Source organism: Ptiloglossa arizonensis, chromosome 7 (genome assembly GCF_051014685.1).
Source record: "Ptiloglossa arizonensis isolate GNS036 chromosome 7, iyPtiAriz1_principal, whole genome shotgun sequence".
Classification (NCBI taxonomy): Eukaryota; Metazoa; Arthropoda; class Insecta; order Hymenoptera; family Colletidae; genus Ptiloglossa; species Ptiloglossa arizonensis.
The window spans coordinates 5,523,152-5,546,598 of NC_135054.1; the positions used below are offsets into that span (position 1 = coordinate 5,523,152).

A 23,447-nucleotide genomic window follows, 5' to 3' on the forward strand; every position below is an offset into this window, starting at 1 on the left:
CATCTAATGCCACATAGCCATTTATCTCCTACGGAATAGCTAAAGTGCCGAATTTATTTTAGTCGTGTTACAGCTTTTGAGCGATGTACATATTCCTTTAAAACAAATGTTGACATATAGTTCCAAAAGGTGTATATCCTGTGTTGCACAGTACTTTTAATTTTAAGTGTATCTCAACGAAATCGTATATTTACATACGCTTCGGAGCAAGACAATTGTATTATCGAGGTAAAAGACAGTAAATTTAAAATTGAAAGAATCAGTAACGTGGTTTCAGTAACACATATTACACGCTTGTCTTTCTTAAATACGTGAGTTTTTAATTTGTCTACGCTACAGTTAGAATGTTTAGTCGAATAGAGAAATCTATGTTTAATAATATTGTGATTTTGGAGATTTTTTAATTTACGTCCTACGTATGTCAACGTTAGAGATGTAGAATCTCAAGGTGTCAAGGATTCGCGTGTATACAATGACGTACAGTACGCGCAGAGTACTGTATCCATCTTGCGAGCAAGATGCTGACCTTACATCGTTGCACATGCGTGAAAATGACTCCCACCTGATGACGTCGAACCAATGACAAATCGATATGTTCGAAATTTTAACGCGAAAGCACGAAAGCTTTGACTATTCTTCTCAGCAGTTAATAGTGAAATCTCGAGTTCGTTACATCTCGAATAGTAAGTAAACGGTCACGTGCATTTCAAGTGTACTTATCGTAAATGTAAAGTTATAGTAAATTTATCCAAGTAGTACATAATTTTCAGGTTTCTGAAATCGCGCCGGTTTTATTATTTACATTTTACGATTGTTTAATTATTTTACATGTGTTATATAAAATAATACTTATTAGGCGCGTCATAATTAAGAAATTTAGATTTTCGAATAACATTACAGTGACAATTTTTACTGCTACTACTCAAAATACAAATTCAATGAACGTATTGTGGCACCTATACAATTATTTACAATTATGTTAAATTTTTGCGTGCGTTTACGTTCTTATTTTAACGTAGAAACAGAACATTCGACACAAGTAAAAATTGTTATTCACTATTTAGTTAATGTAGGACTTGTCTTATTTCCTTGTCTCTCATTGAGACATAAAACTACATAAATATACGTGCAAAGTGGAGTAATTAACGTAAAACTTCTTTTCCATTTTCTTAGAGTATTACGTAATACGTATAACGTAATATACATTTTTTTTACGATCTTTATTCTTAAAATATAATTCAAAGTTTATTATATAGTTCAAAAAGTAAATAAAACCGTGTTTTATCATCTAGTTGCACCAATTATAAGACTATTTTTATGACTATTTTTCGTTAAGTGTATATCTGTTGAGGACGTGTCAATTTTTAGCTTCCTCATTGAGCTAGGTAGTTTACACCGAGCGTTTGACACGCGTATCAAATGCTACTTGATTCGTAATTCAAATACTCGATGAAATGATGGCTTATCAAATTGATACGATATGTTTAAAGAAGGCATGTACATGTCTATACCATCTATCAAATTGTGTAAAATATAAATCATAAAATTATATCGTGTTGAAAGGGACGAAATTGGGGAGAAGAAGAGACATGTATTTTTTTAGAAAATTTCAATAATAAGCATTTGTTACTAGTTTACGGAAAAAACGCGTTGTGGTAATTGCTTTTCCTTATAAACTTAATGAACTAATATTTTTCAATTTCCACGCCTTTAAGTAAACATTAAACACATAACGCGTTGTGTATTTGTATATCTATTGTAACTTATTAAAATTCGTGATCAAAATAATACAGCTTTTGTATCGGAGAAATAATGTGTATTGGTATACAACAATTGTTTTGCATTTTTAATTAATGTAACGATACAATTGAATCATCATTTTACAAGAGGAAATGGATAAGGACAAAATGTAAGAGAAAATTGCTATGGAATATTATGAAAATACCATGATATATCATTTTCACATAAGACGACGTATAATTGTTATCAACTACTTATAATGCTACCTCGTAGATCAACGTAAATTTATGTAGCCACTGGGCTGTATCTAACACATAAAGTTCAATTTTACTACGGAACGTTCATATATGAAAATTGCCTTAAAGTTCAAGGAAAATACGAAGAGATAGAATATAAGAGACATAGTATATCGATCGAAGGAATGTAAATAATAAGACGAAATATTTTGGGAATGGCTAAATCTTTATAGCATAGCAATAGTTCAAATTACAATGAACGTTGGAAAAATTTATAAAATAAACTTTATTCAAAATTGTTGCTTAATTGATTTTCAGAGAACTTATTTACAGAGGATACACTGTTAAACTATTTCGTAGTTTGCCGTAACTTTTTCGTCGATCAAAATTGTATATAATTTTAATTGGTTAACGACACTTTATATTTGTTGTCAAATTTGTCAGTACGACTATAATTAAAGCGGCAAATGGTGGTTTCATTTATAAATATTTACAAGAATCCTTTTTTATTTTAAACGATCTACTTTATTATAAAAGAAGTTATTGATAATTTCGAAAAATGATTTAAACAAAAATAAAAGTGTTCCGAGAGGATGGATTACTATTGAATAACAATCATGGTTAATGAATTATAGAAGTAATTCGAAAGAATGTAATTATCGAAGACGATGTACTGATCATTAATCACGAAATAATTATGCTTTGAATTATGTTTGATTCTATAAATTATTCGAGTGTTAACAAATATAAAAAATGTATATTTATTAGTGAATTAAATAAATTATAATTATATTAATCATAAAAAAACTTGTCAGGCACAGAAGCACAATTTGTTTTTGGCATAAATGACTCTTGGCATAATAACTCTTCTTTCGTACATATATCATTAGATAATTTATGTAACATTGGTCTGTTTGTTATTGTTGTATAAGAGGATAGTATTTCAATGGCAGTAGAAAAATGCATTGTGAAGTTGCTGCAAGGTGATCATTGTATGAAATTGTTTCATAACCGTTTCGCACTGCGAATCGTTTCACACATAATCAACTGGTCGATTTATTGCTAAAACACTTTTCATTTACGATTTTATAGTTTTTTATTTTTTAATTACAAATCACTGATTACTAATTATAGATCGCAAATGTAATTTTTTACTTATTTTACGTTATAGCGATGAAATAATTATTGCTTAATCCTTCTTTGAAAAGGTTTCATTTGCAACCATTGAACTATATATATGTAAGTTACGGTTTGATTTTCTTTTTCGGTAACCATTTGCAGTTCTTTTATGGAACAGGGATCCTTGTATTTAGAAACCATTGTCGATTGTGTATCTTGTTTGCTCATGCATTATACACTATTGATTTATCCATCACTTTGGCACTCTTATCCGTTATAGGAAACACGTTTTATTAGTACGATAACTCAAGGAAACTCGTTTGTGATTATTTATTGATTGATAAAAGATTATTTTTATTATTATTGTCTGATTAATCAATTACAAAAGGAATAATAAGTTATATTAATAGAATAACTTTTTTAAAGATGAACGCGTTTTGAACATTTGTAGATTTTATTATTTGAAATAGTATTATGTTCCTTCTTTTTATCATAGGTCTTAAGGACATCTTAAATTTGAGTAAAATAGTTAATATTTTTGAATTAAGAATTAACGCAATGAAATTTCATAAATGTAATACTCCGTATTTCGAGTTTAATCAAGGAGAATGTGTTACGTAGGTTGCTGAGAATCTGAACGGAATTTATAGTAGCATTTATTTCAAAGTTGAGACAACTTTTTGAAAGTTAGGGACTATAACGACTTTGATATATTAAAACCAACAGAGTACGAATTCTTGAATGTTAACCGACCGATAGCTATGAAAAGGGTCCTCGATAAATGAATTCAGAGGTAGGACAAAATCAAACAAAAAGATGTCAACTTTATAAACGATTAATTCTGTATACAAACATAATATATACGTTTATATGCAATCTAGGCAAATAAAAAAATGTACATTATGAAATTACTTATGAAATTACCCGATACACTGATTTTGTCTTAAAAAACACGAGAGTTTACAAAGTACTTGAAATTCGAGTAGATTGAAAAGTTTGATCTATTCGAATAGTCGAATAATTCGGTTATTTTTGAGTTACTCGAAGTATAATATTTAAACAGATTGAATTTTCTCGAATTATTCGAATAACAGACTTACTTCAAGTATTCATATACTTGGCACGAATCGAAACTTATTCCAACTTGATTTTCTGAGTATTCGGATAATAATAAAAAACAAGTTCTATCTTTATTAATCATTCATTTTCGTTTAAAAGGTTCGAGTTAAATTCATAAAGGTAAGGCATGAGCAGTAACAAGATTAAGAAGGAAAAATTATTATTTATAAATAAAAGTATTTCTATGATGTCAAATTCAATCTTTTTTTTTTTTTTTTTTGGAAGTATATTCAAAACTTCTTACATATAAATGTTAGTGTTTCTATGTACATGTGTGTAAAAGTGGGAGAAATTTTATTTTAATTTATCCATTCTCCCTCATTGGTTGCGCTACTGTATCCAATATGAAATCGATGTACGAAACTTACGCGAAAACCAAATGTTACTTTTCTTACACTTCTGTTATCGATTACAAATACACGTATAACACTCGCGTAAGAACTCACACGCAGTTGATACATTTGTGAAACATTTTGACATAAATTTTCTGAGAAAGTTAACCAAGAACCTGCAACGATATTCGCGGCTCAATGAAATAAAATTTAACTCGTAGATATGCATTCTTAATAGGGCGGCGAGCAAACGACGTTGAAGAGTTTCTGTAAAGTACATTTCGAAAAAGAACTTAAATTAAATACCGCGCAGCAGTCGATAAATTTTATAAACATGAAGACAGTGTGGATAATCGGCGGTCCGGGATGCGGCAAAGGAACTCAATGCGAACGTATCATCACGAAATATGGATTTTACCATATAAGTAGCGGTGATCTCTTGCGGGAAGAGGTTGCCAGTGGCAGTCCGAGGGGAGCTTCTCTTCAAGAATTAATGTCCAAAGGTCTATTCGTCCCGACGGTAAATTGTTATTATATTTTCGACGAAAACACTAGCCGCGGAAAGTATCTTGACAAATGTGAGAAACTTCTATCTTTCGTTGCTAAATGAATTAAATACTAGCCAAAAAGGGATTAAAGACTGGCCCATATTGATTAGTAACATAATACATTCGTTCAATCAGTCATGTATTTAACGAAAATTAACGTGAATTTAATCACGTTAAATGTGATTATTTCCCGACTATTAAAAAAAAAACAAAAGCAAATTAAGATGTTCATGACAAGTCAGATACCCTCTATAAGTGTATGTTAGATAAATAATTACTGGGCGAATATTGATGTGGTATACAGTCGAGATAATAAATGGAGGAAACTTTATTCGTATAATCGTTTATAATATTTTTCGATACACTAATATCGCGTAACATAATGTGTGGAGACTCTCGCAAAATACGTACGAATAAATCTCCTTTTTCTTAGCGTGATCGTATGGTTTCCTGTAGGATATAGTGCTGGATCTTATAAGGGAACGGATGGAGAAAGCTAAAAAAGAAGAAGCTACGAAAACTGGATTTCTTATCGATGGATACCCTCGTGAATTAGAACAAGGCATTCTCTTTGAGAAGAACGTAAGCGCTACTGTGATAGTCATTAATCCTGTTGCAATTAGATTGAATAACAAGTTGGCTAAAATTTTGAGTACCTATACGTCTCTAAGATCATTGTCTTGAAATGTTATTTATAAAAGCTGATTTCTGTGAAAAGAATAACTATAAGAAGTAACATTATAATTACGCGTGATATCGGTCATTTCTAATTTAAGTTAGAAGCAATTAAGGCCACCTGTATATATGTAAGTACGCACGACATTCGTATTCACTATTTTATTTTTAATTTATTTATTTATTTACTATTTTTTTAACACGATGAACTCAAGTAGTAGTTTAGTACAAGGAAATGACACTGACTCGAGAAAAGACGTAAATAGATAAAGCCAATAAGAGATGACCGATGTCATTGAGCGTTTAAGTACAGGCAACGAACCGCAGGAAAAACCAGTTTCACTACGGTATAGATTGGTAGTTTCGTAAATTCAAAGTAAACAACTGTATTTACAATAAGATGTGTGATAGGATTTAATGAAAAAGAATGAACAGTGGTACAAATTTCAGCTATTCCAGCATAGAGAGGACAAATAATCTACTCATTGATGAATTTACATATGCACAAAGAGCAGATCTGCTAAAATTATTCATTGTTCGAGAGTGAATAACTCGAGCTGTTAAGTTTGTAATTATAACAAGAGGCATAGTGGGTGGTACAAGACTAGTCTAACAGTAAGTTCCACTTTCTCAAACTGTGATTATTAAAGTGATTTTTTAAAAAAAAGTCAGACAAATCTGCACCATTTAAAAATAATCGAAGCAGTTTAAAATTTATGGTCTTGTTAGTTTGAAAGATAAAACGCAAAACGATGATAATTGATCGAAATTAATGATAATATATCTGTTTTTTGAGAACTATTTAACTAGGCTTTGATGGTTAAGGAAATGGTTTTTTCTGGAAGTTGCTTGGACAACTGAATTCCTCATTAAAAAATACATAATTTTCATAAGGCGTAGAATAATTAAAGCAGGAAAAGCGAGTATTTTATTTTCCAAAAATTCTATTAGCCAAGCATTCACATTGCTTCCTATTAATTCGAGCAATGGAAGTTCTGTTATACATACGTGGCCAAAATAATACGATCACTGGTCAAGTGGAAGAAATTTCAACATCCTGATTCAATATTTTGCTAATTCTTACACGAATTTAGTCCGAAGGTCTTTCATTTGTATAAATTCTCGTAAATGTCAAATATCATGAGCCAAAAAATGGTTTAAATACGATCGCTTTTACACAATTTGTGTTTCAATTGGTAAGTACAAGTTATACGTGACAAAAAGTTTTTGAATGGGAAAGATGTATACAAATATACTCTTCTGACCCGAAAACAATCTTGACATAACCTCGCAAAAAAATAGTAGGCGACTGGTAAGGTTAAAGTGACGAAAATGGGACTTACCAAAAAGTTAATTTAAATTAACACACACAAAGATGAAATTATTAAAAATACATATCTAGGACTAATAAGAAGAACATTTAACCGCATATAATGTTTACTTACGGCTAACGGTAAGCGCACAAAATATTAATTAGATTTTTATACTGTATCTTTGTGAAATAATAAACTATTTTATCGAAAGAAATGGGATACTTCTTTCACGATCGCATTAATTTGATCATGCTTGTATGTGGAACTATGAGATATGCGTAGAACTAATCGGAACGTTATTCAAACATTGCTGATAACGAAAATGCAAAATTCAAAAGCTTTCTTTTACAAAATAATCTGTGAACATTTAAAAAACATAGTAAAGAACTGTAAGCTATTGTAAAAAGTTCAATGGTCTTAAAAGGCTTAGCAATTGCTAATGCGTGAAAAAGTGGAAGTTAGAACTTCAAAGTGTATAACGACTTTAGGTTTGTCCCGCTGATTTAATTATTTTCTTCGATGTTTCGAACGAGACAATGACGACGAGACTGCTAGGTCGCGCGGCCGTTTCAAAAAGAGCCGACGATAACGAAGAAACGATAAAAAAGAGGATCGAAATATTTAACGTGAAAAACACTGAGATCGTTAATCATTACAAAGATAAAGTTGTCAAAGTAAGTAGTTACGTAAAATTTGTTCGTTAAAGTAGTCACAATAACTTAACCGTAAACCATTTTGTTTAGATCAATGGTGAAGGTACTGTGGATGCTATATTCGCCGAGGCATCGAAAGCGCTCGACACTTTGTTAGCTTAAATCCACAAGATCCACAAGTCCACAAGTTTGGGACCGCCTAATAATTCGAAACGATTTCCCCGTGGTTTCAGAGGTAAAATTTATTAAGATATTAAGTACATATATTTTACCGTCATTGACTTTCGTAAATCAAACATTGTAACTATTATAAGTTTCTAGGAAAATTACTTGTCGCCCTTAACTTGCTGATCGTCGTTAATTTATTATGAATTACAACGGCATATCTGTATCTCAAATCTCAAGTACCTGCCCAAAATAGCAATATAGAAGAAATTTACTTAGAAAGTACTTGTTAATATCAATTGTGGAGTGAAAGAATCAGCAGAGCTAAGTGCCAATAACTTTTGAAAAGGATATATGTCAGCGATTAAACATGAAATGTTTAACACTGTTCCTTTCGTGATAGTAACTTAAGTAAAACGTTTTTTTTTTCATAACGAAGAACTTTTTATTTGGCACTTAGCCCCTTTGGTGCCCCCACTCAGCAATTACTGTTACATCTTTCATAAATTTATTGTCTGTTTCAAATAATAAATACAAACTGTATATTTTAAGATTTTGAAAATTCATTCTTCTAGGGACATCCCCACCCTCGGTTCGCGCATAAGAAATCAGCTTTTTCCAATTCGGTATAAGGTTATCCTTGTTTTAGAGGATTTCAATAGCTGCCAGCTGCTCGAATTAGATTTCCGTTCACATTGTACGCGTATCACGTTGACGTACAAGTTGATTAACATTGTCCAACATTGAATTGCGTTTCTGTGCAAAATTACAGCGGTACGAACTGAGCATATTCGAGTAAGCATTCGATCGGGTGAGATCACTTTGGTGAACTTAAAAATGAATCGAATCTCTATAATTTTAACGCTTTCAACGGTATATTTAATCTCAAATATCGTTTCGTACGATCGTTGCTGCCGGATTAATTCACGGCAATTAACATACTACAACTACTACAAACTGATAAAATCCAATGCTCGTTCGAACCAGTCGATACTGTCGAGGACTACTGTTTCAAGTGTGAACGAATGCAAAAAGTTCGCAATGGCTAAGAAAGCTTTGGCTTTCAATTATGGTTCAGAAACCAATCGTCACGGTAAGATAAAAGTTTAACGTGTTAGATGGTTATGTGCACAGAATGGGGGCAAGAAGATCGGTACAAGTCGAATAAAATAAAATTTTGTCGCACGAAGCTGCGTCTTCGAGAAATCACGTGCACGTGATTAATCCTCGACTTGATGGATCTCGCCATTAACTCTTACATTTGCTCGTTTTTATATTTATAAATACTGGCAGAGTCTTCTAGCATACTTTGGCTATTATTATTTCGTGTGTATTCGTCGAGTGTATATGATATTTTACTGGTTGTCTGGTGCATGCATCTTATACGCATTATGTTAAATATGTATTTATATATTTATCTATGTATTATAAATAGGTACAAACGAACACATTGTTGCCCCTAATTTAAAGGTGCAAAAAAATGTAAGGACAGACCAACAGGATCTTTTTTTCTTTTCAAGTCATCTTTTGCAATGTTTTCAAAATTATGAGTGTGATTTTTCTAAATTGTACATAGTTTTATAACTTACACATTGTAGCATATCTTAAGACAAATTCAACCGTTTATCATAATATGACTTTGAAAACAAAATTTTATAATTAAGCCTCTCGAGTGTAACATTAGTTTTATTCGAGTTACGCTAAATGTCCAAAATAATGTTCACGATAAACGTTGCCTTTTCATTTTCCTTACAGACGAAAAACCTAGGGTTATGACGGTCTCTAATCGTTGAGAGGTGATTTCCTCAGGTGCGAACAGTAAGTGTCTATGTTGTCCCGTACACGCCCAAGATGGTGTCTGAAAGAATGAAACTCTCCATAAGCCCAGACGCAATTTCCTCGTGTGCATACCATAGACACTGTGTTGGTAAACATCAGATATACACTATGGTATTGTAACGTATGAGATCTGAATGCCTGAGAAAATGAATTTTACACTAAAAATTTTCTGAAAAAGTCATAGTATACCAAACGGTTAAATTTGTTTTAACACCACCTACAATATACAAGTGGTAAAAGTAATATATCGATAAAAAACATGTCCAGCTAACATACAAATCTAGCTGAAATATTTAAATGTTTTGTTTCTCGCAACGTAATCTTGTCTAGTATGCATATATGTATCTATCTGTATTTGAGAGATTGAATTATTGATGAACGTTACAAATACCACATAAAACGCAAAACTCAACTATATTACAAGTATACAATTATACTACATTATGCACAACGTAACGTAATGAAAAATACATGAAAAATAGGTTTACCGTTCTCGTAACAAATAAATAGTTATTCGTTACAGATAGAACATTGGAAATAATTAATAACGCTTACTTAAATAAATTATACAATTAAAATAGTCTTACTAATTGAAGTACTTATTCGATTAATAAAGTTTTAATAATTATTTAGAATTTTCAAATTCAATGTTTACGATAACAAAGCATCGTGCGACATAATTTTGTTCTATATTCCGATTATTCCGACTATTACGCTTCACCACTCTGTATGGGTTGATACCCGTATCATAAAGATAAATTCATTTTGTTAACATAGAATGGGAGATCGGTAACCAAAATAAAAATAACAATGCAAGGATGACGTGCCAAGCTCTTGAATGCCCCGAAATTTATAATTTCACCACATTTGTACGAGATAAAAATTACAAATATTACAGCATGTATCTCGACTCCATTTCTACTGGTAAATTTGAGGAACGAGTACATTCCAAATAGACGTAATAACAATTCTTGCGATCTACTTTTAGGCACCAACTTTACGCTGGCTTGCGTCCCCAGAACAGGAGTATTCGTATTTTCGAGCAACAACTTGAATTACAGCCAAGCACAAATTTCTTGCCAAAAAATGAATGCATCGGTTGCTCATATAATTAGCGAAGAACGTACAAATGGTCTCGCAAAGTATATTTCGCAAAATACACCCACGTTTGTTGGACTCGGTAACCGTGACCGTGAGAACATTTGGAAGAACGAATTTGGTACCTTCTATTGAAATCTCGTATTATGAAACGCTAACGTCTATTCGATTATTGCTCGCTTTATTTAAGAAAATGGTCAATTTTAATTCAAATTTTTATAATTGATCGTGTTTAAACGATAAAAGGAAATCCTACAATCTTAATGTACCTGACACTTTGCGATAATGTGATAGGACACCTGTGTATTTGTAATACTTTTTTATATTCATATGATATATAAACATCTTATACTAATCTCTGTAAAAATTCTTTATTACTTTCGTTAGTAACACGAGATGAATCTACCAGGTTATTCAATAAGTTTTGTCGTTCGATAAAAACTTATCGAACGATCTATCGTATACGGCAGGCAAAAATTTATGGTATAACTGGGAAAGGGATAATTTTTCGTGTAGAAGTAAATCGAAAATGCGGAATATACTTTTTCGATACGAGGCTTTGTTTTCAACAAAATTGAGTTGGAAACTTTATTGCGTACGTAGCCGTAAAATTCGACGTGACTAACGTGTCTGCCCGTTATTAGTTATTTCTACTTGTATTGGTATTTCTAAACATTTATAACGATATTATTTGTTTTCCATTGATTTTATTGTATACTTGAAATTGATTGAAACTAATAATACCATAATGGTTTCAATGTTTACAAACATCGGTACAACATCGAATTTCTCGAGAATAAAGTCTCTTAAATAAATATTTGATTCCACATTTTTTATTAATTTTAACACGATAACTCACGATAACTGACCCCCTTTCTCTTCTCGATTGTCTAATGAATTTTATACAGTCGATAATTTTAGATAGCCCAATCGGTAGCTATTTACACTGTTTTATACGTTTAAAATAATAATAAAGTAAAAGTAAATGTGTATGGTATAAGATAATAATCAAATAAGAACCGTTATTCCGTAAAAACAATATTTTTAATAATAATAAAAATATAAACGTTTCGATTCTTGGATTTCGGTCCAATCCTTATTGTTTAAAGGTTATTTTTATTAAAAATTTTGTTTCGTTTACTTCCTTAACAAACATCAAGAAGCCAATATGGCACCGTTATATAAACTATTCAATTATATAATTCAACACTATACTTATTGAGATTTACATTTTATAACGGTGTTATGAGACTTATAGTTCTATCAACAATACATCGAAATTTCTTACTTTCTATTATAAATATTTTTCGGACACATTCGCGCGTGCACATATTCCATACATGTATTTCAAATTGGTTGGCCGTGAATACCGAAGTTCAGGGTAGATCTGGGTTGATTTATGTGTTTCAAATTCATGTTGAGTGTACACTCATATTCAGGAATAAACATCAAAATTTGGATGCATCGCGAGGTAAATTATTATATAAGTTCAGCTGATGCGAATATTCACGTACAAAGTATACAACCAATGTTAAAAATATATCAGCATTTTCAACGTAAAAGGCTGCAAAGAAATCCTTTTCTGTAGTGGAAAGTAGCATTGTGGTCGTCGGAAATGTCAAGCGGATATTCCTACTTTACCAGCTAGACCGGGTACAGTGGTTCTCAACGTATTTTTAACGATAGATTAAATACAATATAAGACACAACAATATTGTTACTTGCTTGTTTCTGAATGACCAGTATTATTGGCAATATTACTAGTTATCATTTTGGATAAATTTATTCGTTCAGTTCTAAACGTGGAGTTTAGATTTCTATCACAATAATAAATAAAAATGTAATTTGAGAGACGCTGTCAAGTGCTGACGGAAAACTGATGCATGCCAAGGAATGATAGAAGGTCGAGGGGGAATAGTTGAATTGCAGATGGTTTCAATGCTGTTCTCCACTATAATATAGAAGCCACAGATGTAACGATTTATCGTACGGTAAGTTATACAAATTTAATCGATACAACTGTTTGAACGATCAAAGAGTGTATGGGATTGTATTACTTGTACAACGCATTCGTGTTAACAATGCAACGCTACATACAACTATTGTTGCAACTCGAAGTATGAATAATCGCAAAATAAATTACGAACGTAAAAATCGTATGTAACATGATTCACAGTCAAGAGTGGTTTCATTGATTTTATTCCGATTAGTTATTAGATACAGTGAATATATTCGTTAAACATAATTCACATCAAATTGGTTTTATTATCATGTATAGTGACTCGTATTGTAAACAATACAATATATATTCTTGTCTTATTAATTTAAAAGCAAAAGTTACAGATCGTGTGTTTGCAATCTTGAACTAACTTGGATAATAGGGTATGTTCTCTTTTACTATAAGTAATCGAAGCGCTCTTTCAGTTTATCAAAACTTTAATGCTCAATAGCTATATAAATGTCCACATTATCACAAACATATGATCAGTCTTGTTCTAGATTCGCTAGAAATAAATTGGTTAAAATCAGCAATTTTATTGTTGTGAATTTTTTTTGTCACCGAAACATGTAAATTGCAAAGGTGTCCGGTCATATAGTCGTGAAGTTTAGTTGCTAAAAATTACTATATCAGCACAAAATGTCCTTGTGCAGCTAATGCGTGATATAGTAAGTTTTCAAAATGCGGAACGGTAAATGTAACATATAATACGATTTTTAGATGAACCACTTTCGTGTTTCAAGTATCGAGCATGGGGCAAAGAAGAACCATCGCACTCGAAAGGATGCGTCGGTCTTGTGCAGCCATCTAATAAATCAGAATTAGGCCCTTATTGGAAAGTTCTACCGTGTGATAGTACACTACGTTACGTTTGTGAAATTTCACCACTGTATTAATTCTTATATAATTAAAAACATTAAAATTTCTAAACAAAGCATTCATAAAATCATAAAACACTGTATTACGCGATTCTGCAATCACTTATGTCTTTATACATATTTTGTATATTTATTTAAACATTAAATAAAATTTTTTTGCTTAGAAATTGTCTGTTTTTAAAGTAGTGTTACTTTAAAAATGTAGATAGTATATGAAATGGATCATAAAGGGAAAGAAGAGTCAGACCTGGGAGGAATCGCGAATTATATTGAGTCAGACATTTTAGTTATGTAGCTTCGTGAGGTCTGCAACTAAGCAAAAATTGAACAACACTGTTCGTATTATTTTTATTCGTGATACTGTGTTTCTTTTAAACCGAGACTCAGGTTTCTTTTCCCTTACAATACATTGTACTTATACAATTCGACTTACGTGGAAAACCTTGGAGCAAATTAACCGCGAAAGTTGAGAACTTATTCAAGTGTTTGAAAAAATAGTTCAAATAATTTTAAATTAATAAGAATTTTTAGAAATAATTTTGTAACAGTGAGAAGAACATTCTATTACTGAGTTATTTATGAGTGTATATTTTATTTAATATAAATTTCAACATAAATAGAAAATACAAATAGTAATATACAATTATTACAGTATTGAATTTAAAGTAGAAAAGAATAAATTGATGTAATAAAAACACAAATATTAATTATATACAGGTGTTTAATATGTAACTACATGTATCGTTTTTGTTACTAGCAAAAAGAATTACCCTAATAAAATTATTTACAAATTTTAGTTAATCTAACTGTATGAACAATAAGAAAGAAAAAATACAATTCTCACTCTTCGAGGATTATATACACGTATACAATTCTAAGACTATGCTTTTAAAAATTGTGCTTTTTCCAATTGTTTTCTTATCATCTATTACATGCTTTTTAAAATAATCACTTAAGAACTAAGAAGCAGCTGCTAAGCTGCATTAATACTTTGTTAAACGTTTTAGTAAGATTCAATAAGAATACATTATAATAACAATATGATTATATCAAGGTTTTACTGCTTAATAATATTTGATGCAAGCACAATATAAATTAAAAATTCACTTTTTATAAGACATTTCATACATTATGTAAGCAATATTTAAAATTCTCCATCCATAAGTATTTGAAATGTGAATACATTTGTTATACTATATTTCGCTAAACATTTATTTTTCCTTTATATTTTTACGTGCACTAATAAATAAAGAGGACAAAACAATTTGCACTAGTTCATTGCATACCATACCATACGAATAATTGATTTTATGTTACTAGGTAGTCCAACATTGAAAAATGAAATACAAAGTGCAAGATCGTGCTATATAATTTTTCACGCAAGAATTATTAACTACCATTCACATGCTTTAAACAAAAACAAAGAATTACAAATATTAAAAACAACAGTAATATAGTTTCTTTAGTACATAAAAGGATGCATAATTTTTACATCTATTCATCTAAAACAATATGTATTTTATACAAAATTAACTTTTCATAGGCATTATTTATAAAAGATTTGTTTTCAGATTAAACTGTAAGATAGCTGAAAACGTGATATATAGTACTTAAATTGTTTTATACAAGGCAAGCTTCAATAGTCTTTCATTTAATTAAAAATGCATGTCACACATTTTATTATCTTATTCAAAAATGTCGTTGCTGTGTTTCAATTAGTCTAAGTGGACTATGAAACTCGTCTTTAAAGGAAGACAAAGTTTTTATGAGAACAATGATACTAAAATAAATTAATTCATTATCTGAATATACATTTAAGAACACGACTGATCCACATTAAAAATTTCAATGTTACAAAAAATTTGAAAGAAATCATAATGTAAAAGTCATAAGATACAATTAACAATATATACAAGATTGAAAAAAATGCTTTCATTTTACTTAGGACTATTATTGTCACATTTTATCTTTCTGTAAGGATGTGCAAAATTTATATTATTAGGTTTGTAAATATAAGTCATGATTTTATAGGATGTAAACATATTTCTACATAAAAATCTTACATTAAATTGTTTCAGTTATGATAATGTATAAAAGTATAAAATGGATTGTTTCTGATATAAAGTGATGAATGTGAATTTTTATGGAGCGATACAGTTGTTTGGACCTTCCTTAAAGGTAATCAGTGTGCTATAAGTTTTTAAACCCAATTGACTGTGTATGAAATTAGAGAAATATTTTTCAAAATCATGATAGGTATTTCAGAAGTTTTTACGTTGCTTTCATTTTGTACAAAAGTGAGAAGAAGGTTAGAGATTGTTGAAATATAATACAAAGACTTTTTCTTTTGAAATTATTTTTAACTCGTGCAATTGATGTGATTAAATTTAACGAATCTACAAATTTAACATTATTTATTTTGTATTTTACCTATTGCTGCGTTTATTCAACATAATTGTTGGAGATCAGGTATACTTAGCACAATATCAATATTATACATAAACATACAAATTATACAATAAATATATACAATAATAGGTACTGCAAAAAACCTATGAAAAATTTTATTTAAATATAGTTAATGTAAACACCAGTTTAATTTGTTAAGGAAGGTATACATTGAAACTAATATACTGAATTGTAATTCAATTAACACAACAAATTTATGTTCTTGTTTTTTAAACTAAGAAACGGATGCCATATGAAATATACTTTCAATCAAGGCCTATTACATTTTAAATATAACTTAAGAAAAAATTAAATTCATTAATAAATCGTAGCACACTGGTGATTATGATACTATATGTATATGGATATACATGGTTTGCAATTTTTTATTCATAAACAAATTTTTTAAAAATCTTGTACTTGTTATATAATTCTTAATATTTTTCAGTGATCCAAATTGTATGTCATTTTCATACACTTAGAAAGATTACACCTTATATGAAGTTAATGTTAATGACAAAAGTATTCACTGCAATGAAGAGGTCAAATCTAATAAAAAAGCAAACAAACAAAGGTATATATAATTCTAAAGCTGCCAAACTTTAACATTTTCTAACATATCTCTTTCCTTACATGCAAAAGAAATATTTGTATCTTATAATTATTTCCACCCCACTTACTTATATTTATATCCCGCTTAAATAAGTTATAATCACTTGAAATATGTAAAAATTTTATACAATACTAATATACTATACTATATATATTACATCAAGTATCCTTCAAAATGTAATGAATTTATGAACTATTTTGTAAAATTTAAAATGTCTTTTTCAAGATTCGTTTTTGAATTTTATGAAGAAAAACATAATTATGAGTTTCAAATTTTTTTAACAATTAAATTGCAGTAAAAGTATAACATTGCTTTTTGAAGGATAAACTTGTTAAGAATGACATTCATAGTGACAGTGTTAGTTTCATTGGCCCTAGCACTTCAATCCTATAATCACTGTAATCTGTTTTTTCAGACTAGAATTTTCAAGATGATATATGCATTAGCTAAGTTGCAAATTACGATAGGACTTTAATGTTATTCGACTAATTTATGATAGTGTGTATTTACACATTTGCATACAACTAACTAAGATGTAGTCTGAAATAATATGATTACGATCGGAGGAAACCTTCAAGTCTGCCCTTTTAAGGCAAAGCATTAAGTATATTTCATCAAATACTGATATAAAAAATTAAATATTGTTTTACTTGTATTTATCTCATATATCTCTAATCACTTCATTTTATAATATTTACTTAAAATTTTGTTTATTTAAAAAAATAAACAGATTTGAAGTATTTAACAGTTTCGTGATTATATGGAATAAAGTTATTAATATGCAATTTTTTAAGGTGAGCTTCAATACATCTTGTTGCTCAGTTGTTGCTAATTGTAATTAGGACAAAAATTGTTAATCATAGTTCGCTGCCTCATTTAGTCATATTATAATATGTGATACAACATATCACAACTATTTTATCACATAGCACCATTTCAAGTTATATATGGAGGGGAAAATACATTTTGCTAATTGCTTAGGAAATAGTTTGAAAGTATTTAATCTATTTCATTTTAAATACGTTTAGTAAATGCTTAATGTTATTAATTAGAACTAAAGATTTTTAACACTTTTATGACGATATTACTGAATTATTCAAGAAAAAATTAAATATATTGGCACTTGAATTATTTAATAAACTTAAGAACGATTATCATTGTATCATAATTGCGAGGCAGCTCTTAAAAAAAAACAAATAATATAATCTTCATTAAATTAACAATTTAAGTACAAATACATTCTTATAGTTTTAAGATATAGATTAGAGAGACGTATCAGAACGATATATCAATTTTTTTAACGAACATATTTTAAAACAATTAGCCACATATGTGTACATGTCAGGTATCCATTAACCGGCCAGCGTGGAATATTGAGTGCTGCTCGTCATAAGATAAATATCGTGTGTAGCGGAATACTGAGCACTTGATATGATTGTAAAGGCTCTAATTCTGTTCTGGCTTTAACTTTTTAAAAATGAGCAGATGTAAACCAATTTCCTTCATCTTGTAAATAAAAGAAATAACTTTCAGATATACTACACATACTATTTTGAATTAATTAGTATATGTTTAAGCTGGAATTTGTATATCAGATAAAATAAAAATGCTCCAACAGTTCATCAGTGTGGTCAGGCTATTAAATGTTCCCACATTAACCAGTTAAAAAAATGCATGATTTAATTTGAATCCAATTATGTCTACTGAAACAATAGTAAATAATTATATCGTCATAAAAATAAAAGAATTTAAATGGTTCATGATAAATTAAATGTATGTGGTTCACTTAAATGTATGTCTTTTAAATTTTTGGACTCCACTTACAAAAATATCAAAATAATAAAAAAATCAGGCAGTTACAGTGAGATCATATTGCAAATCAGAGAAATAATTTCTTATGTACAGAATAATGTATGGAATGTTTAGTTTTTAGCCAAATTAGATAAATACTGCTATTGATGAAAAAAATTGTAAATGACGCTAGTAACGTGAATAAATAAAAAAAATAATACAACAATTATAAGCTGATTCTCCCATTTATAATGGGAAGAAAAACCAAAACATTTATATTATGCATAAAGAAACATACTGTGAAATTTATCAGTTCAAATCTATTAATCTGTAGGACTGTTGATTGAAGGCAGAAGAGGTACAAACTGTTCCAAAAAAAGTTCCATTATCTGTTGTAACATTGCTTGTTTTTCTTCTAATACAGCAACCTATTTTAAGTAATTTTGATTAATAAGTGTTGGATTGTGATATCAGTTTTCATAGATTCAAAACATAGAGTGATTTCCTTTTCCATAAATGAAATTTTAACTGTCACATAAAATTGAATCATCAAGTTTTAAACAAGTATAAAAAGAATAACAATTATTGTGAAATTGTTATATAAATATACTGTCTCAAAAATCCCCCCAAAATATTACACATTAGTGTTGAGACTCAATGTACTGGAAATCATATAAGAAATGCTATATTAGGATAATAGCTAGTGTTATTGTTATTATGCTTACCCTTTCTAATAACTGATTATAGAGAGCATATGGAACATAAGCAGGGGTACCAGAAGTACTTAAAGTTTGTTCAAGATGTGGAGATATATCAGATTTCTGATTTTTGTCTTTTGGTTTAATTTCTTCACTTTTTGCTTTTAATTTGTTCATCAATTCCGGGGCAGTCATCGTTGTCGGCCTGTTAAAAGTAATGTAACATTTTAATTAAAGATATTGTTTTTAAACCGTTATTGACATTGATTTTATAAAATATAAAAAAATAATAAAATATTTCTTTTTCTATTTAGATTTGCTTATATTTTTAATTAATTTTATTAATTCCAGAATATTCAAACTGTAGAGCATCGAATGTTTCCTCATTATTTTTATTTTAAGGAATTATTTGTATTTAAAAGACGAAATAATTGAATTCAATGTAAACTTACAGTGGGTAAATACGTTCTTTTTTCAGTTCAAATTTGTCAACACGATCAACTGACCCTATTTTTCTCCTTTCTAGTTGATTTAATTTTAATTCTTCTACCTATAAATTAACAATTCATCACAAAATATATTAATTGTTTTTACAATCTGAAAATTGTTATAACTGACGATATTTAACGTAATTACCCAAGGTGCTTTCCTCCTTGCTTTTGCAGCTAGTCCTTCAGATTCTTCTTCACGTAATCGTTCTAACATAGTATCTGCATTCCCATTTGCCAAGTTATCTTCCTATTGTAAATAAATAAAAATATGCATATTATTTATATAATAAATTTTTATTTGTCTCTATTAATATTAACTCTAAATAATTAAAAGGTATTAAAATAATGTCTTAAATACTAACTGGTATTGTAGTGGTTGTGGTGGTAATTGTTGGTCCAGTAGCGTGATGTAACCGTCGCGAAGAAGGTGGACGTCGGCGGGGTGCTTTAGCACGAGAAGCTGTTAAATGCGAAAGTGGTGTTCCTTCTCCACGTTCTACTCCATCCAATTCTTCGCCCAGAGCTGTATTGATATTTCCATTATCAATATTGATTCCTCCATCACGTATTAAACGTTTCAAATCTGACATTAAGATTACGTGTCCACCTATTGTTTTTTTATCTCCACTACTTCCTCCAACTCCTGGGGAAGTTGATGTTGTCGAAGAAGGTGCGATTGTTGATATGGTTTTCTTAGTTGTTTCTATATTTATGAAAAAATGATCCCATAAATAGAGTAACAAGTCGCAATGTAATTTATTAACACATTTATATCTATTATCACTTACATAATTTCCCCACTTATATCTATTATCTTTACATAATTTATATTTACTCAAATTGTATGATAAAAATAATATAAATAAGTTAATTACCTGCATTTATATTTCGTATATCCAAGCTTTTTCTTACATGTGCTTTTTTATTTTTCTTTACTCGATCGGAATGTTTTGTAAGTGATTTAACAGTTGATTCATGTCTTTCTCCATGATCTTGGTGATCTGTTACAGGATTTATTATTTCAACAAAATTATCAGGGAATAAACCCACTTGACCTTTTAATTCTCCTATCCACCAACCCTAAAAATTGCTTAATATTTATTTCATATAGATAATTTATTTTTAAATTTGTATATAAAGGGTACATAGAAAAAGAATATTTAACAATATTAATTTATGCACATATTCTGTACCTCATCAAGAGCAACTTTAGAAAGTAGAGTTATTATATCTCCTTCGCTCAATGTTAATTCATCTTCATTAGCAGCTTCGTAAGAAAAAAGTACTTTACACATTTCTTTATTATCATGATCTTTGTGTTTATCAGATTCTTCATAAACTGGAGGAGATACAAAATTTGAAGGAAAGACTCCAACTCTGCCTTTAAGTCTACCTTTCCACCACCCATCTTCTACTTCACCCAAGAATTCTATTGAATCTTGAGGTATCAAAGTTAATTCATCTTCATTACAAGGATCGTAACTAAAAAGCACTTTACAAAATCGTCTTCTAGATCCTCCATTTCTTAAGGAAACTTCTTCAGACTTAGCACTATTAACTACTTCACATCCTGCATTTCCTGTACTTCCACTCGATAAAGGTTCTAGTACCTAAATTAATATTATGTTTTAACATTACTTCATGTTCTTTGTATTGTTAGACATTGAAAAAGGATTACGTAGTTGAACATATCTTTATCTTTCAAATCCAATAGTAGTTGCACTATAGAAAAGATGTTAATGTTATAGCAATTAAAGAAATTACCTTAACAAAATTATCAGGAAACATGCCACGTTTGTCTCTTAAAGTACCTTCCCACCAACCACCTAGCATTACTTTAATCTCTGTGATAATGTCTCCTTTCTTCAAAGTTAATTCATCAGGCTCTTGTGCTTCATAGTTAAATTCTACAATTGCCTCCATTTTTTTAGTCCAAGAATGACTCAAATTTTTTAATACATAAATATCACAATCTTATATCTGCAAAAAATATACACTCATTTACACTAAAAAGCATAAACTATGACAATACCTAAATTTATAGAGAGACAAATGAATAGAATGTATAAATCAGTAACAGAAATAGTAGAGATCCTGCATTAGGTCACTTTTTTTAGATAAAAGTTATGTTGACAAATCTATTACATGGACAGTACAACATGACACCTTTAATCACTTTCCTTATAGCGAGTTCTTGTCTCCGACGAACGAATTACTCTCCGTGAAAAAACAGACTGAACACAAAACGTAGCATACGTATGAGTTAAGATAAGTCGCGCGTTTGTAAAAGTCATTTGTTCCTCGTGCATCCTCCACCTTTCGCACTACTGCACCAACTTATTATGTTCATTTTATTATGATGTTTAAAAGATATGACGTTAGAAGCTGAAAATTTAGGCGTATCCCACATTCATTCAGTTAACAGTTCGGTCTATCTGTCATCGCGGCCATCTTGGACTCCAAACTCGAGTGAACTTCAAGATGCAATTTGTGTATAAAGTGCGCATGCTAACCTATTGATGACTCAAAGAACGCGCCAAACGTAATTCATGATTCATTTTCGCTATACATATATGTAAAACCTGTCAATGAACACACTTTCAAAAGATGATTCAAGATTACACAACACGTGAATAATTCAAATAAGATGATCGATTGTCGACTAAACTACAGTTTTTACTTTGTATATGTATATGTTCATTATTGATCTAATTCAATTCTGAAAGATGTAATTACCTTACAACAGTTATAGCACTTCTTATATCGAAAGTTGATATTCATCTGAAAGTAAAAAACCATATGACTTGTTCATTTTGAAGCAGTTGATTCATTCTAATCGGCTGCCTCTTATCATAAAGAACCTCACGTATTGGATATGCGCAGAGCATACAAAGTTTACTTGTGTTAAAGTATGCTTAACGAGGTCATTTCATCAAATTTTCTACGTCAACAAATCTCAACGTAGAAACAAATTTTAATTCAATATACTATATTATTTTGGTGGATAACATTCGATATAAAAAAAGAGTAATAATAAAAAGGGTGCATGTTTATGTAATACTGATTTAGATATCAAGTTGTATAATTATTTCTACATATTTAAATATTTATAAACGTATACATCACATACATATTTATAGTATTGGTTAAATTATTCAAACAAAACAATGGAGATCCTTTTAGTAACGGTAAAATGTCTAACGTTAAAAGAAACTGTAATAAAAGCTGTTACTAGATTATGTATTTCAATGTTTTCAATCGCATTCTTAGTGAACGAACAAAATGTTTTTCAAAGATACTTCTACTAGGTTGTTCAATAAGTTTTGTCGTTCGATAAAACTTATCGAATAGTATAGTACTAGATTACTTAATAAGTTTTATCAAACGACAAAACTTAATGAATAACCTATTTCATTTCTAATTGTCCCGCCATATAAAATTCCTTTCGTGATAAATATTTGTTATGCTTCAATTAACCTAAATAGAAAATTAAGTTCTAGAAATGAATTTTTGCTTTAAAATGACAATGAAAAAACTTCAAAGATTTTTACAAGACGACCTTTGATTACAAGCTCTTGAAGAATGGGTATCACTGTTTTTGGTCTTTTTCTTTATATGACATCGATGTAGCATCAGAACATTTCGTATGTGGATGTGTACTATGTTTAGGTACAAGGTAAAATCAACCAAGT

At 29.8% G+C, this 23,447-nt stretch overlaps 3 protein-coding genes across 12 annotated transcripts; 2 read left to right on the top strand and 1 right to left on the bottom strand.

The window, feature by feature from the left end:
* The first annotated feature begins 58 nt into the window (after positions 1-58).
* Positions 59-8,451, top strand: Ak1 (Adenylate kinase 1). Of its 6 annotated transcripts, none has more exons than XR_012992612.1 (7): positions 60-311; positions 432-683; positions 4,785-5,066; positions 5,551-5,676; positions 7,571-7,756; positions 7,826-7,970; positions 8,057-8,451. XR_012992612.1 is itself a non-coding variant. In XM_076315535.1 (5 exons), exons 2-5 carry the CDS (start codon positions 4,881-4,883, stop codon positions 7,895-7,897), a joined length of 570 nt encoding a protein of 189 aa, XP_076171650.1. In that variant the 5' UTR covers positions 59-228; positions 4,785-4,880; the 3' UTR covers positions 7,898-8,451. The 6 variants fall into 6 exon arrangements, 1 of the variants encoding a protein (XP_076171650.1); XR_012992614.1 differs by having other exon boundaries at positions 60-228; XR_012992615.1 differs by lacking the exon at positions 432-683 and having other exon boundaries at positions 59-228; positions 8,050-8,451.
* A 115-nt stretch (positions 8,452-8,566) lies between these two features.
* Positions 8,567-14,204, top strand: LOC143148825 (C-type lectin domain family 6 member A). 2 transcript variants are annotated; one of them, XM_076315533.1, is made up of 4 exons: positions 8,567-8,993; positions 10,517-10,663; positions 10,728-10,958; positions 13,557-14,204. In XM_076315533.1, exons 1-4 carry the CDS (start codon positions 8,738-8,740, stop codon positions 13,730-13,732), a joined length of 810 nt encoding a protein of 269 aa, XP_076171648.1. In that variant the 5' UTR covers positions 8,567-8,737; the 3' UTR covers positions 13,733-14,204. The 2 variants fall into 2 exon arrangements, with proteins under 2 accessions (XP_076171648.1, XP_076171649.1); XM_076315534.1 differs by having other exon boundaries at positions 13,580-14,204.
* A 3,771-nt stretch (positions 14,205-17,975) lies between these two features.
* LOC143149368 (uncharacterized) lies at positions 17,976-22,212 on the bottom strand. 4 transcript variants are annotated; one of them, XM_076316686.1, is made up of 10 exons: positions 21,922-22,212; positions 21,520-21,735; positions 20,949-21,365; positions 20,631-20,835; positions 20,363-20,458; positions 20,118-20,278; positions 19,901-20,002; positions 19,717-19,814; positions 19,292-19,469; positions 17,976-18,994 (listed from the first exon to the last, which is right to left on the bottom strand). In XM_076316686.1, exons 2-10 carry the CDS (start codon positions 21,676-21,678, stop codon positions 18,890-18,892), a joined length of 1,521 nt encoding a protein of 506 aa, XP_076172801.1. In that variant the 5' UTR covers positions 21,679-21,735; positions 21,922-22,212; the 3' UTR covers positions 17,976-18,889. The 4 variants fall into 4 exon arrangements, with proteins under 4 accessions (XP_076172801.1, XP_076172798.1, XP_076172800.1 ...); XM_076316683.1 differs by having other exon boundaries at positions 17,976-18,475; positions 18,865-18,994; positions 20,118-20,458; XM_076316685.1 differs by having other exon boundaries at positions 17,976-18,478; positions 18,865-18,994; positions 20,118-20,458.
* Positions 22,213-23,447: the final 1,235 nt, after the last annotated feature.

Excerpts from the sequence above, each read along its gene's own strand:
- Ak1 (XM_076315535.1), top strand. The coding sequence starts at position 4,881 with ATGAAGACAGTGTGGATAATCGGCGGTCCGGGATGCGGCAAAGGAACT. Across the intron at positions 5,067-5,550 it reads AAGGTCTATTCGTCCCGACG|GATATAGTGCTGGATCTTAT; the intron begins GTAAATTGTTAT and ends GGTTTCCTGTAG. Across the intron at positions 5,677-7,570 it reads GCATTCTCTTTGAGAAGAAC|GTTTGTCCCGCTGATTTAAT; the intron begins GTAAGCGCTACT and ends TAACGACTTTAG.
- LOC143148825 (XM_076315533.1), top strand. The coding sequence starts at position 8,738 with ATGAATCGAATCTCTATAATTTTAACGCTTTCAACGGTATATTTAATC. Across the intron at positions 8,994-10,516 it reads TTCAGAAACCAATCGTCACG|AATGGGAGATCGGTAACCAA; the intron begins GTAAGATAAAAG and ends TTGTTAACATAG. Across the intron at positions 10,959-13,556 it reads CATTTGGAAGAACGAATTTG|ATGAACCACTTTCGTGTTTC; the intron begins GTACCTTCTATT and ends TACGATTTTTAG.
- LOC143149368 (XM_076316684.1), bottom strand. The coding sequence starts at position 21,678 with ATGGAGGCAATTGTAGAATTTAACTATGAAGCACAAGAGCCTGATGAA. Across the intron at positions 21,366-21,519 it reads TTCCTGATAATTTTGTTAAG|GTACTAGAACCTTTATCGAG; the intron begins GTAATTTCTTTA and ends ATATTAATTTAG. Across the intron at positions 19,470-19,716 it reads AAAGAACGTATTTACCCACT|GCCGACAACGATGACTGCCC; the intron begins GTAAGTTTACAT and ends TACTTTTAACAG.